This window comes from Myxocyprinus asiaticus, chromosome 36 (genome assembly GCF_019703515.2).
Source record: "Myxocyprinus asiaticus isolate MX2 ecotype Aquarium Trade chromosome 36, UBuf_Myxa_2, whole genome shotgun sequence".
Lineage (NCBI taxonomy): Eukaryota > Metazoa > Chordata > Actinopteri > Cypriniformes > Catostomidae > Myxocyprinus > Myxocyprinus asiaticus.
The window spans coordinates 25,112,380-25,126,983 of NC_059379.1; the positions used below are offsets into that span (position 1 = coordinate 25,112,380).

A 14,604-nucleotide genomic window follows, 5' to 3' on the forward strand; every position below is an offset into this window, starting at 1 on the left:
CAATAAAAATAATATCAACAATATACAATAAACAATAAAATAAATAAACATTCAACAAGAAATCTATCTATCAATTGTAATGTAAATTGACATGATTATTTGACATATAATTACATGTAATACATATAAAATTGCCAAAGCATCAATACATTCAACAAAAATCTATCTGATGAGTTTAACATGATTATCTTAATGGTCTTTCATTAATTTGGGAAACAACTGCATTTTAGGTCAGTCAGTTATATATTTATATCTTTTTTTTTTTTCTTTTCTTGTTTTGTTTGCATGCATTTTTACTCGAGATATCATTCTCATTATCAGCATCTATTATTCAGTTTAGAGTCAATATAATGGAAAAAATATGTGATCGTGTGAAACCTGCAAGATATTAAGAAATAAAAATGAATAATTTAGACTCCTTAAAACTTTGTTTTATATAGTCTTAATGTTTTAATTAGTATAGGCTAATTTTTATTGGTGTGCTCAACTGTCAACCACATCATTAAGTGTGTCCTGTTCTCAGCCAATATTAGATCGCGACGAGGTGACGTTATGATCAATAAACCTTCAACAGATGGCACTCTAATGCTAGTATTTCACACCAGACAAACGCGCTCGAGAGAAAGGAGCCATTCCTCCCTCTACTGCTGCTCAGTGGTTTGGACACACACACACACTCGCACACATTTGCCCATCCTCTGTCTCTCACAGCGTAAAGGCAGCACAAGTGAGGTATACAGTGCCGCAGTTATCTAGAGTCTACAGTGCTCAACAGAGATCTGACCGCATACATGGAGAGGCTGACGCACAGCACAGAGAAGTTGCGGAAAAGGCACTGGAGCACTTATTGCAATAAGATTTATATATTTTTTTACTTAGCCTAAACTACTTTTTGTGCACGTATATGTCTAGCTAAATTAGGAAAAGCAACTACAGAAAGAATGCTGCAAGTGAAGTTATTGATCAAGGAGGAACCTATAATTTTACCCGAAGAGGGTCTATGGAAGTGAATGTGTGGATCTTTCAGTGCCGCGCGTAAACAGACTCGCGTGAAACTTGGAGATACCAGACTCGTTTATCTACCGATTGTCATGTCTGCAATCCGAAGGAAATTCGGTGAAGACTATCAAGTGGTGAACACCAACCGGGGCATGTCCTTTTCTGCCCCGGCCAAAAGAAAGCGCCAGCGGTTCGTGGAGAAAAACGGCCGCTGCAACGTTCAGCACGGCAACCTTGGCGGGGAGACCAGCAGGTACATCTCCGACCTCTTCACCACGCTTGTGGACCTGAAGTGGCGCTGGAACCTGCTCATTTTTCTCTTGACGTACACCGTCGCGTGGCTCATTATGGCATCTATGTGGTGGATCATCGCGTATATACGCGGAGACCTCGGCCAGGGCCACGACGAGTCGTACACCCCGTGCGTCGCTAACGTTTACAACTTTCCCTCCGCTTTCCTGTTCTTCATTGAGACCGAGGCGACTATAGGTTACGGGTACCGATACATCACGGAGAAGTGCCCAGAGGGCATCATACTTTTCCTCTTCCAATCCCTCTTAGGCTCGATTGTGGACGCGTTTCTCATCGGCTGTATGTTCATTAAGATGTCCCAGCCCAAGAAACGCGCAGAGACGCTCATGTTCAGCCAGGACGCAGTCATCTCACAACGGGACGGGAAGCTGTGCCTCATGTTTAGGGTCGGGAATCTCAGGAATAGCCACATGGTTTCTGCACAAATCAGGTGCAAGCTTATCAAGGTAGATCATAACCCAATAACACATCATAAATCCCAATAGAGTGCTCATATGGATGGTAATGTGGGTGTATTTGTGCACAGGTGTAAAGGGTTTGTGTGTGAGAGAATGTGAGAACACAAAGGCGCATTTACACCTCACAACATTGCCGTAGGAATTGGGGACGCTGTTGGAAGTTGGTACAGATCCTGTATAAATTGCGTTGGCTTTGTTTAAAATCTGAATGTAGTTAACTGATCCTCTTCTCTGGGAAGAGCAATATTAGGGAAGGTATCACTGATTTTAAACAAAGCTTGCAATACTGTAAAACAGACAATTGGCCAATGCATGTTTGCACCCCTATAATGTAATGCAATTCAGTGTCTCCTCATTGATTTGCATATAGATCTTATCTGCTCTTAGAACAAAGACCAAGGAACTGCATAAATGAATTGGACACATTCCCATTCAGATTTTTACAGATTCCCATGGGAAGCCTTGCGGTAAATTGAATGCTTCTTGGACCCAAAGCAGATTTTCCTCTGCTCCAGCTAAACAGTCAGAAAGTAGTGGACTGTTAAGCCTTTATAATGTAGCTCGGAGAGAACAGAATGGGTGTGTGGGAGAGTTATGTAGTACTTTCTAAGATCCAAGGACAAATTTTCAGAATGTAACATTTGTATGTAAATATGTCATGCAAAATCTCATAGCAGTTCAAAGAATCACGTGCACGCTGCATATATTTGTATTTTAATCTGAAACAGGCCTTAAAGGATTAGTTCTCCAAAAAATTAAAATTCTTCCATCATTTTCTCACTCTCATGCCATCCCAGATGTGTACGACTTTCTTTCTTCTGCTGAACACAAATTAAGATTTTTAGAAGAATATCTCAGCTCTGTAGGTCCATACAATTCAAGTGAATGATGATCAGACCTTTGTAGCTAAAAAAACAAACATATAAAGGCAGCATAAATGTAATCCAAACGACAGTATGAATCCAGTGGTTAAATCCATGTCTACAGAAGTGATATGATAGGTGTGGGTGAGAAACAGATCAACATTTCAGTCCTTTTTTACTATAAATTGTCTTCCATGGCCAGTAGGTGGCGGTATGCTTGAATAATGTGATTCGCCAAAAACAAAAGAAGAATGTAAAAGTGGAGATTGATAGTAAAAAGGACTTAAACATTGATCTGTTTCTCACCCACACCTATGGACCCTTTTCACATATCCGGGTTTGCAGAGCGGAAATAGAATCATAGCGGGGTAAACTTGAATGGTGGTGAATGAGAGACCACAGCAAATTAAAGTTTTGCTTACCCGTTTGCTCCAACAGCAAAAGAAAAAATCAATGATTAGGCTTTCACGGCTTTAGAGCGCTGGATAACTGCAGTAAGAGAAAAATAGGCAAAATTTTCTGTCACTCCCTCAGCAGCTGTGTAGAAGCCTCAACACAGCTGTGGCAATTCATTTTTTAAAACTTATTCCAGGATAATATAATATAAAGTTCAATGTTATAAATTTACACTAAAAAAGTTTGCTACATTTACGTTGTTAAATAAGGCAGAAATGCGCAATAACTGGTCTGTGAAAAGGGTCCATTATATCGCTTCTGAAGACATGGATTTAATCACTGGAGTTTTATGGATTACTTTTATGCTGACTTTATGTGCTTTTTGGAGCTTCAAAGTTTTGGTCATCATTCACTTGCATTGTGTGGACCTACACAGCTGAGATATTCTTCTAAAAATCTTCCTTTGTGTTCTGCAGAAGAAAGAAAGTCATACACATCTGGGATGGGATGAAGGTGAGTAAATGATGAGAGAATTTCCATTTTTGCCATTAATATAATTCAAGTGAGTAACACATTTATGTACCATTTAGAAGTTTTAAAATTGATAATTGCATTAAAGTTATGTGGTGTAAAGCCACTGCTCCAATTAAGCTTTTAGCAGTATTTCACAATTAATTTAATGTAAAATTATAGTTGACATAAAAACTCAGTTAACTACAAAAGCAGAAAAAAATCTAGGACATACTAGGACAAACTCCATATGATAGATTAAACAGGCTCAGATGAAACTGGAGGGAAATAATATGGAATTCTGATCAGAAAGGCTGAATCAGAGCAGGAAAGGGGTACAGCACAGAAGCAAGGCTGTTGGGGTGGGCAGCTGCGTTCTGGTTAAAGGAGAGCATTATTGACACATGGTTCTCACCATCCACTATTGACAGCAGTGGATCTCAGCAAGCGCATTGCAGCGAGTGCAGGATGACTTCAGAAGCACCTTCCTCCCCTCTGCTCTGCCCTTTATGCATTACTGTTACTGTTTTCTATAGCTCTACAATACAGATCGATAGCAAAAAAAAAAGCATTGGAGAAACTTCAGCCCATCTATCGCCTCTCAGAGTGGCCTGCAAAGTAAGCACTCTGTCCTGCCTCTGAAATGTAGTCATTGTTACTGTCTTTTATTGTTTAATGTGTGAGAAAAGGAGTTTAAGATGAAGCCGATAGTGTTTTGATTGGCCCAAAGTGTCTCAAGCATTTGCTCACTACTAGATAATATCATAATTATGGAAACTACTGTAAACTGGTGTCAAAATTTAAAAGCTCTCCCCAAGGTTGTAAAATAAAAAAGTTCATTTGAAGTACATGCAATGACAGGTACAAGCCTTAGGACAAACACAAAAAACATAATCTTCACTCATCAGTAAATCTTAAATGGCAAATGCGTGCTGTGCATTGTGAGTCTTGACATTCTTGTCTATTTCTATTAATTCAAATGCAACTGAGAAAGGGAGCACAATCATTTTGATTAAACTGTGCTTTGCGGTTTAGTAGTCGTGCTACATCATACCACGATTTCAGTTTCAGTGTTATCAATTGTGCAGCTTTCATGGATATCACACTTGTGTCTCAGAGATCAAAGTGTGCCAGTTTTAAAGTGTTTTAAATGGTTTTCCCTCATCATGTAAGTGCATGTAATACAATGAGCAACGATGTGACTTTTCAGCGCGAGAGTGAATCTGCACTGCGTTTACAGATGATTGTACTATATTAAACTATATATAATGCTGAATATAACGTATAATAATGCTAAGGGTCCTGATATTTGATAGTCCTGATAGTGCCAAATGGTTTCACCAGCAAATTTATACTATGGCAAATATTATTTTACTGGACAAGCATACAAATGCCATAGTTTAAAAACATGTTATCAATGACAATACTATTTTAAAATTTACAATATTAATTTTAAATACTTAAAATGTATGCAATCTGTGACAGTGAACATGCATATGTATCTAACATAATTTTGTATTTTTCTACTGGGCAGAATTAATAATATTTCTATTCTGGTGTCACCATTGCCTCCTGCTGGGCTGATTTTTAGTGCTACTCCATCACTGATGGATCATTTTTCACTTTAATGAACAGTACTTTTTGTTAAGGTTTGGAAGTAAAGGAAAGGAACTGTTTTGCATATGTCCCAAAAGTAATTACAAAAAAATCTAACTTAACTTTTCATGATCCAGGCTTTGTTTAAAGTTTTGGGACAGTATCAAATTGCGAATTCAGTACAGAAGTAAATCGGACCAAATCCTTACGCCTTTTATCATTTCTGTTTTTAAAAAATCCCATTTTAATAAAATATTGGAATTAAATGTTTATTTTTTATATGATTAATTGAAGAAATAATAAAAGATTAATTGATTATCAAAATAATCATTAGTTGCAGCCCTACTGCCTAACGTCTTTTGTGTTCTATGGAAGAAAGTCATAGCGGTTTGAAACATGAGAGTGAATAAATAATAACTTAATTTTTATTTTTAGGTGAACTACCCCTATAAACTCTCACATTAAAGAAAAAGTGAAAAAAAAAAAAAAAGACAAGTCGCAATGATGACATTCTGATTTGTTTTGTGCTTTGTAATCCACACTTAGTTACAGAAGAAGTCAGTAGCTGTCAGCACATGCCTCTCCACAACGTTTATCACACTGGCAGCTGTCACAATTTGTGTTTTCCTTTGAAGAATTTGCACTTATATTTTACAATTCCTTTAAGAACATTTGTGTGTGTGTTTGTGTGTGTATGATGGTGGCACTGTGTGATCCCTGCATCTATACTGTGAAAATTCTCATTCTTACTGGGAACACCACTGAGACAGGAGCTCTCAGTCTGTTCGCCATCTGTGGCCTTCGGCACAAGCAGCCAACCTCGCTGACTTTACTGGCAACCTCTAATGTTAAGATTAAAACACAAAGCTATGTGTTAAGGTAGATGAACAAACTTGTGGCCAGTGATTAAAGATATTCCCAAAAAAATTCTGTCAGTGGAATATGTTGTGTCATTTTGCACGGATGACCCTGACTCTGTCTGTGGCTGAGTAGTCGGCATGACATACTGTATGTCATGTCAAGTATTCATAGCAGTGTTCTGCAGTGTGACATACTATACTCTGTAAAAAAAAACAACAACTGCGTTTTATTTTTTTTATATTGTGCATGCAGTTTTTATGACCTAATTTTTTGAAAGGCAACATGAAATAAGGTAAAAATGTTGACAATTTTGAACGGCAGAATGTATTTCTAATTGGCTAAACAAAGGATCTGCTTGCTGCAAGCGGACATGCTGCTGTTTACCCAGTCCATAGGGCTGTTACAGAGACAGGTGTGATATTTCATGGCACCTATATCAGTTATCTGACAGGTAATGTCATTTCATAAAAATTCACTTACAGAACCTTAAATACTTAAAGACACACAGGACTAATACAGTATAACTGCTAAATGTGATTTAAAATTGTGTAAAACTGGTGTGTAATTTTCATCATGTCTCCTACCTCAACTTGATATGCATAGACTATAATTTAAAGAGTGTTGTACATGGCATAGTACCAAGTATCGTAGACTGATGTGTTATATGCAATGGCTTAATTCAAGCAGTATTAATTCTAGTAGATTCCTGAAACAGTTATTCTTACTGTGAAATTGTCCTTTATAGCCTCTCTCACCCTGTGTGCTTTAGTCCCGTCAAACCCCTGAGGGCGAGTTTCTCCCACTGGATCAGCGGGAATTGGATGTTGGATTTGGAACAGGTGCTGACCAGCTCTTCCTTGTCTCACCACTCACAATATGCCATGAGATCAATTCCAAGAGCCCCTTTTTCGACCTGTCCCAGCGCTCCCTCATGAATGAGCAGTTTGAGATTGTTGTCATCCTGGAAGGCATAGTGGAAACCACAGGTCAGTAATATAGAGATTACGGCATGTTTGTTTGAGTACAGTACTCACAGACATATTAGATATGCATGTTCAATCCCCTATCGCTTCCCAAAACAACGGACAGTTTCAGTACATATTGACATATTTTGATAATGCTGTACTTTACAATAGGGTTGTATTCCTTAACAGTCATTTAATAAATTAGTAAGCATAAACTAACAATAAGCAAAGATTTTTTTTTCCTTGTTAATCTTGGTTAAAGTTGATTTCACCATATACTAATACATTTGTAAAATTAAGCATTGTATATTAAATCATTAGTTAATGCATTATGAACAAACATGAACTAAATATGAACAATTGTATTTTTAATAACTTAATATTAACCAAGATTAAAAAATGCTGTTAAAAATATTATTTGTTGTTTGTTAAAGGGATAGTTCACCCAAAAATGAAAATTCTCTCATCATTTACTCGCCCTCATGCCATCCCAGATGTGTATGACTTTCTTTCTTCTGCAGAACAAAAAACAAAGATTTTCAGAAGAATATTTCAGCTTTGTAGATCCATACAATGCAACTGAATGGGTACTAAAATTTTGAAGCTCCAAAAGCACATAAAGGCAGCATATTCATAAGTAACTCATAAGACTCCAGTGGTTAAATCCATATCTTCAGAAGTGATATGATAGGTGTGGGTGAGAAACAGATCAAAATTCAAGTCTTTCTTAAATATCAGTCTCCATTTTCACTTTCACATTCTTCTTCTTTTGTTTTTGGTTATTCGTATTCTTTGTGCATATCGCCACATACTGGACCGGGAGGAGAACTTATAGTAAAAAAAATAAAAATAAAGGACTTAAATATTGATCTGTTTCTCACTCACACCTATCATATCACTTCAATAGACATGGATTTAACCACTTGATTCATATAGATTACATTTATGCTGCCTTTATGTGCTTTTTGGAGCTTCAAAGTTTTTGTCACCATTTACTTGCATTGTATGGACCTACAGAGCTGAGATATTCTTCTAAAAGTCTTAATTTGTGTTCTGCAGAAGAAAGAAAGTCATACATATCTGGGATGGTATGAGGGTGAGTAAATTGAGATATCACTATAGTACCTAATGCATTTACTATTGTTAACAAATAGAGCCTAATTGTAAAATTTTACTGATATTTTTTTTTTTTAGCATATTTTGAGTGTGTTAAAAATATCTCACATAATATTTATGTAGTAATTGTATTTACAATAAATAAAAATAATTATAATTTTTATTAATTGTTGTAATAATTAATTTAAGAATATATTTGAATTCTTTGTAATAATATTTATACTATTTGGCATAGCACCTTTCAAGCAGGAGAGCACAATGTGCTTCACAGGACACTTAAAACAATTTGTGTAATTTGTAATACAACAAATTAAATATAATAAAAAGATGAAACATATAAAGAATATACAAAATATGTAAATGAAAAAGTGGAAATGTAGGTCCAGGGAATGTTCTGCTGAAATTGGCACATGAAGAACGCATCCCAGCATACTTTTTAATGGAATTGTTAACTTTAAAGGAATGTTCCGGGTTCATTACAAGTTCAGCTCAATCGACAACATTTGTGGAATAATGTTGATTACCATAAAAATTAATTTTGATTTGCCCCTCCTTTTCTTTAAAAAAAGAAAAAAAGAAAGAAGCAAAAATCCAGGTTACAGTGAGGCACTTACAATGAAAGTGAATGGGGCCAATGTTTGGAGGGTTTAAACACAGAAATGTGAAGCTTATAATTTTATAAAAGCACTTACATTCATTCTTCTGTTAAAACGTGTATTATTTGAGCTGTAAAGTTGTATATATCGTAATTCTTACAGTCATTTAGTGTTGACATTATATCGCCATGGCAACGAAGTTGTAAAATTGGCTTTAACTTTACACAGAAAATGTTAGTAAGTGATTTTATCACACTAAAATCACGTTCAGACGCATATCCTTTGTCTTGTGGCTATACTTTTAAAACAGTGAGTATTTTAACATTTGTGGCCAATGACTTCCATTGTAAGTAACCAAAATTTTTGTTTTTTTATTAAGAAAAGGACGGACGAGTCAATTTTTTTTTTTTGTGGTAATCAATTTTATGGTGCAAATATTGTCGATTGAGCTTGTACTGAACCTGGAATATTCCTTTAACGTGTAGATGAGGGGTAGATTTTAAACTACTTCACAATTGTCATTATGCATTTAAAAAGTGTCTCTGTGGTGTTTACAGTTTATTATAATAAAAGAAGTGCTTTCCTTATTTGACTTAATTTGTTTATATAGTGTATCATTTGCTGTCACAATCAAAGCCCAAGCTTCATAATCTCATGATATGCCTAGTGTTTGAGGATGTGTTTTGTAATGAGTATCGGTAATTGCACATAAGTATATAAATTCACATGATAGAGTTTTCATTTACCGTTTCATTTATCACACACCATAGTTACAGTTATACAGCTTAGGTGTTATAAATGGAGTAGGCCTTTGTGAACCTCTAGTTTAACTGTATCCAACTCTGTTATGTTACAGTACATACAGTAAATGAAATGGACACGGAGCTGAAATGTCGAAGATGTTGAAGGCAAAGCAAGCTTTAAGCTAAAATGTTTTTTTTTATAAATGAGCAAAAAAACCAAAAAACATTTTAACAATTTACAGTAAGTTTCAATTTGTTGACATTACTCAATGGATTAGATATCACAAACTAACAATGAACAATATATTTTACAGCATTTATTAATCTTGGTTTATGTTAATTGATAACATTCATTGTTCATTGTTTGTTCATGTTAACTAAAACTGATAATGTAAACAAATACAACCTGTTACCAAAAAGTTACAATTATCCCTGGCCTTTCCTGAATCTATGCCTTCCTTTCAGGCATGACATGTCAGGCACGAACATCTTACACAGAGGACGAGGTGCTGTGGGGTCACCGCTTCCTACCCGTCATGTCGCTGGAGGAGGGATTCTTTAGGGTCGACTACTCACAGTTCCACAATACGTTTGAGGTCCCCACTCCTCCATACAGTGTGAAGGAACAGGATGAGAAGTCCTCCCTGCCCTCCCCTGGTCCTCTTCTCTCCCCAACAATGCTTGATGTACGTAGTCGCAGAGGACGGATCTTCTCCTTAGATGGGGTTCCCCAAGCAGAAGAACTCATGTCCAAATTACCCAGCAAGCTCCAGCGTATGAGCTCCAAGAATGGGAAAGAGGTCCTCAAAACTGGAAGCTCTCAGCCAACAGAAAAGTCCTTCAGCACGGGTGACTTGCCTCTCAGAGTGCAAAGGCTAGGATCACTGGTGGGTCAGGGGGAGGCCGAAAACCAGCTCCTTCTCAAAGCTCTAAAGATGGGTCCAGAAGCCCACGCACAGTCGGTCGGGGAACTGGAGTATCACAGACTGCTTCCAGTACCTGCTCCGGTTCCCGGGCCCAACCTGAACCCATTGCCTGCTACCAGTGGACGGCCAGAGGACAACCTCCCCCCTAAATTACGCAGAATGAATGCCGACCACTGAATGACTGTCCCATTGTCAACTCTTTCTCACACAGAGATGAACATTGAGGTATAGGAGGTACTAGATATGGCTCTCAAAATAATTTAATAATTTAAATAATATTTATTTAAAAGGCACTATACTGTGATTCTTTCTCTCAAAGTGTATAAAAGAGCTTGCCTTTGCAGATTTTGCCCTCAACCACACTACCAATCAAGTTTGGACACACTTGACATAATTTAAGTTTGTCATGGTCTTAAAAATCTTTTCATTTAAAGACTTATGCTGAAATTCTTAAAATTAGTTTTGTAGACAAACCTAAATTGTGCATATGTACGAATTTCTTTACCTTTTCTTAACTTCATTTTGATTTATTTATTAATTTATTGATATTTATATTTATAATTTAATTTGTTTTATGGATATGTTGTAGTGCCCTGCATACATGGGAACTTTAATACTGTTTAATAAGCATCCTAGGTAGATACCTCATGAAGTTGGTTAAGAAAATGCCATAATCAAGTGTGCAGATCTGAAATCTTGACAAAAAGTCTACTTCTACAAAGCCAAAATAGTAGATAGTTTTGATTTGTTTAACATTTCTTGGTCACTACATAATTCCCATACTTTATTCTGTGCTATTCTATAGTTTTAATGACTAAACTACTATTCTAAAATAGCAGTAATAGTAGGCTAATAGTAATGGTCGAGCCTGTGTCCAAAATTTGACTGGTAGTGTACATGAGCATTGTAGATATTCTGAATTCAATTTGAATTCCAATAAATATACTGTATAATCTATATATTTAAATAATTTATATAAATTAAGCGCCTTCATGGCATTATGAACACAAATTATTCACATATATTTCTTTGCTTATTTATACAAGATATTTATCAAGTATTTATTTAGAGGAATGTTTACTGATATACAGTATACAGGCTTTAAATGTTTAAGGCTTTTTTGTCACATGTTTCACAGAATATTTTTGTTTTCAAATGTCTCTGGGATTGTTACAGTGGCCAACAATGTGGGCACAAGATAACAACTACTGTGCACTTCAATGACATGGGACAATTTTTAAAAAATCTTAATAATTTCATTATTTATTTCTAAACTACAATATAATAAAATCACTTAGAAAACATTATTTTGGTGTTCCTGACTGGCATCTTAGTAAGGTTAATGGAAAAGTTAATCCAAAAAAATAATCATTTACTCAAACTCATGTCTTAGGTCCTTCTGTGGAACACAAAAGGAGTTGTGAGGGACAGACCGCCTCAGTCGCCATTCACTTTCAATGAAAGGGGAAAAAAGATGCAATGGAAGAGAATGATGATTGAGGATGTAATTGCCTAATTCCTAACATCTCCTTTTTCGTTCCATAAACATACGGAAGTTATACAGGCTTAGGACAACATGAGGGTAAGTAAATTATGACAGAATTTTCCTTTTTGGGTGAACTATCCCTTTGAAACAAAGTATGTAATTGTGCTCAGACATGCAAACTGAAGCATGTTACATTTGGCATGTAACAGAACCTGGTTATTTGCATTAGGTCCCATCTGCATTTAGGGTCCAGAGACATGTGCATGCACAACAGCTACCACTAATTATCATCTCCTTGGAAACCTCCTGGCCCTTACCTCAGGCTGTGGGCGGTGAAAGTAATTAAATTTACTTTGCCATAAAACGTCATTACTCTTAATTGTGAACACACAGAGGTTCTGTCACATTGTTCATTAGCCATGCAGTTAATTTTTAAGGAGACACAGCAGTGACCAGAAGGGATGTGAAATATTAGTACAGCTTATGCTGGGGGGCACGCAGCGAGGTGATGCATTTAATCCCCATTAATACACACAATAAGCAATGACACAGAAAAAAAAAAACAAAACAAGACTTTTCCAAAGATTTTCATTCAATTTAGTGTCTTTTTAAATCAGTGTATCTGCTACAATGAATATATTTATAATGATTAGAAAAATCATAGTCCAAGGCACTTCTTCGGATACAAACATTAAAAAAGGCTTGTCACACGTGGACATAAAAAAGTGCAAAAAAACAAAACAAACAAACAATGCACTCTAAAGCATTTCAGCAACAAAAGGTAAGTTCTGAATGATATAGGACTCTTATTATTTCTGCAGAATAAAGATATGGCAGAATTTGTATCAAAAGTATGGTCAAATCCAACTCTTCATTTAATCCAGGAAAGGTTGTGGCCTTTAAGTGAAAAAGTATATTTACTATATCAGGTTTACCTTGGAGTCAAATTGTGACAATGTATTTCATAATAAAAAAAAAAAATTTTTATTCAACAAACCTATTTCATAAATTGAATAACGCAGAGGTCGGTTATAAATTCTTCTATTGCTTGTCCAGTGTCGTAAAGCAGGAGCCTAGACAGAGAAAGTGCATTTCTATCATGAAGGAGTGTAGCTGACCCTCACTCACAGGGAAAGGTTATTTTCCTCCTTTTGACCGAGTGCCAAGAGACACTGCGGTCCTTACTGAGATGACACATCGATCACCAGGCACCGTCACATAAGCCCAGACAAATGTTACATCTGAATAATCTCTTCTCCAGAGATCAAGCCACACAGAAGCATAGAAATGTGCTCAGAAAGAAACGAGTCGGAGGCAGAGAGGAATCAAGACCACAGAAGTTTGATTACCTGAGTCTGGACAATAGCTCCAACAGTGGTTGGTATTGATGGAAACATTTCAATCAATTTCTTTGTGTCTTTAGTACATGCCTTTCAGTGTACAATCAAGGTGTTCGTTCAGTCATACCTATTTTGTGTTGAATTTACACAACATCTGTGCAGTTGTTGCTTTAAACGGATAGCTCGCCCAAAGAAAATATAAATTATGTCATCATTTGCTCATCCTCATGTTGCTCCAGACCCATGTGACTTTCTTTCTAGCATGAAATGCAAAATCAGTTGTTAGGCAGTCATTGCATCTTTTTTTTATACAATGAAAATGTGAATGGTGACAAACTGTCATGCTGCCTAACATCTCCTTTTGTGTTCCTTGAAAGAAAGTCATACATGTGTAACATGAGGGTGAGTGAATTATGTCAAAATTTGCATATTTGGGTCAACCACACATTTAAAGTAACAGTTCACCAAAAATGAAAATTCTCTCATCATTTACTCCACCTCATGCCATCCCAGATGCGTATGACTTTCTTTCTTCAGCAGAACACAAAGAAATATTTTTAGAAGAATATCTCAGCTCTGTTGGTCCTCACAATGCAAGTGAATGGTGACCAAAAGTTTGAGGCTCCAAAAAGCACGTAAAGGCAGCAAAAAAGTAATCCATATCTTCAGAAGCGATATGATAGGTGTGGTTGAGAAACAGATCAGAATGTAAGTCATTTTTTACTATAATTCTCCACCTTTGACCAGCCCCAACCAGTAGGTATCAATATGCACGAAGAATGTGAATCACCAAAAGAAGAATTTGAAAGTGAAAGTGGAGATTGAAAGTAAAAAAATAAAAAAAAGACATAAATATTGAACTATTTCTCACCCACACTTATCATATCGCTTCTGAAGACATGGATTTAACCACTGGAGTCTTGGTAAAGCATGGATCACTTTTATGCTGCCTTTATGTGCTTTTGGAGCTTCAAAATGTTGGTCACCATTCACTTGCATTGTTAAGACCAACAGAGCTGATATATGCTTCTAAAAATCTTTGTGATCATCAAAAGAAAGAAAGTCATACACATCATGGATGGCATGAGGGTGAGTAAATGGTGAGAGAATTTTCATTTTTTGGGTGAACTATTTCTTCCTGATCTGACCCAAAAATGGTCACATTTAACAACATCACACGAGAATTAGTGCTGTTGTACTGAATATCAGCATTGTTGTGGTTTATCAGGTGTGCTTAAATTCAATACAACAGGTGTCTCAGTATTATGATTTTGCTTTTATACAACAGTTCTTTAAACAAGAAGTTAATTTTGAGTAACTTACATTTTAGATAAAATATGGCCAGCTAATTTATTTATTTATTTATGGTGGTTTTTTGTTGTTGTTTTTTTTTTTTTTTTTTGCCTATTTTGCTTCACTGACAAAAACAGTTCCAAA

The 14,604-nt window shown here is 36.1% G+C and overlaps 1 protein-coding gene across 1 annotated transcript; it reads left to right on the forward strand.

Annotated features, from left to right (window-relative positions):
- Positions 1 to 608: 608 nt before the first annotated feature.
- LOC127426800 (G protein-activated inward rectifier potassium channel 1-like) lies at positions 609 to 11,648 on the forward strand. The gene is made up of 3 exons (XM_051673839.1): positions 609 to 1,757; positions 6,765 to 6,981; positions 9,881 to 11,648. Exons 1-3 carry the CDS (start codon positions 1,011 to 1,013, stop codon positions 10,516 to 10,518), a joined length of 1,602 nt encoding a protein of 533 aa, XP_051529799.1. The 5' UTR covers positions 609 to 1,010; the 3' UTR covers positions 10,519 to 11,648.
- The last annotated feature ends 2,956 nt before the right edge of the window (positions 11,649 to 14,604 follow it).

Coding starts and splice junctions, on each gene's coding strand:
- LOC127426800 (XM_051673839.1), top strand. CDS start 1,011: ATGTGTGGATCTTTCAGTGCCGCGCGTAAACAGACTCGCGTGAAACTT. Junction 1,758..6,764: donor TCAGGTGCAAGCTTATCAAG/GTAGATCATAAC, acceptor TGTGTGCTTTAG/TCCCGTCAAACCCCTGAGGG. Junction 6,982..9,880: donor AGGCATAGTGGAAACCACAG/GTCAGTAATATA, acceptor CCTTCCTTTCAG/GCATGACATGTCAGGCACGA.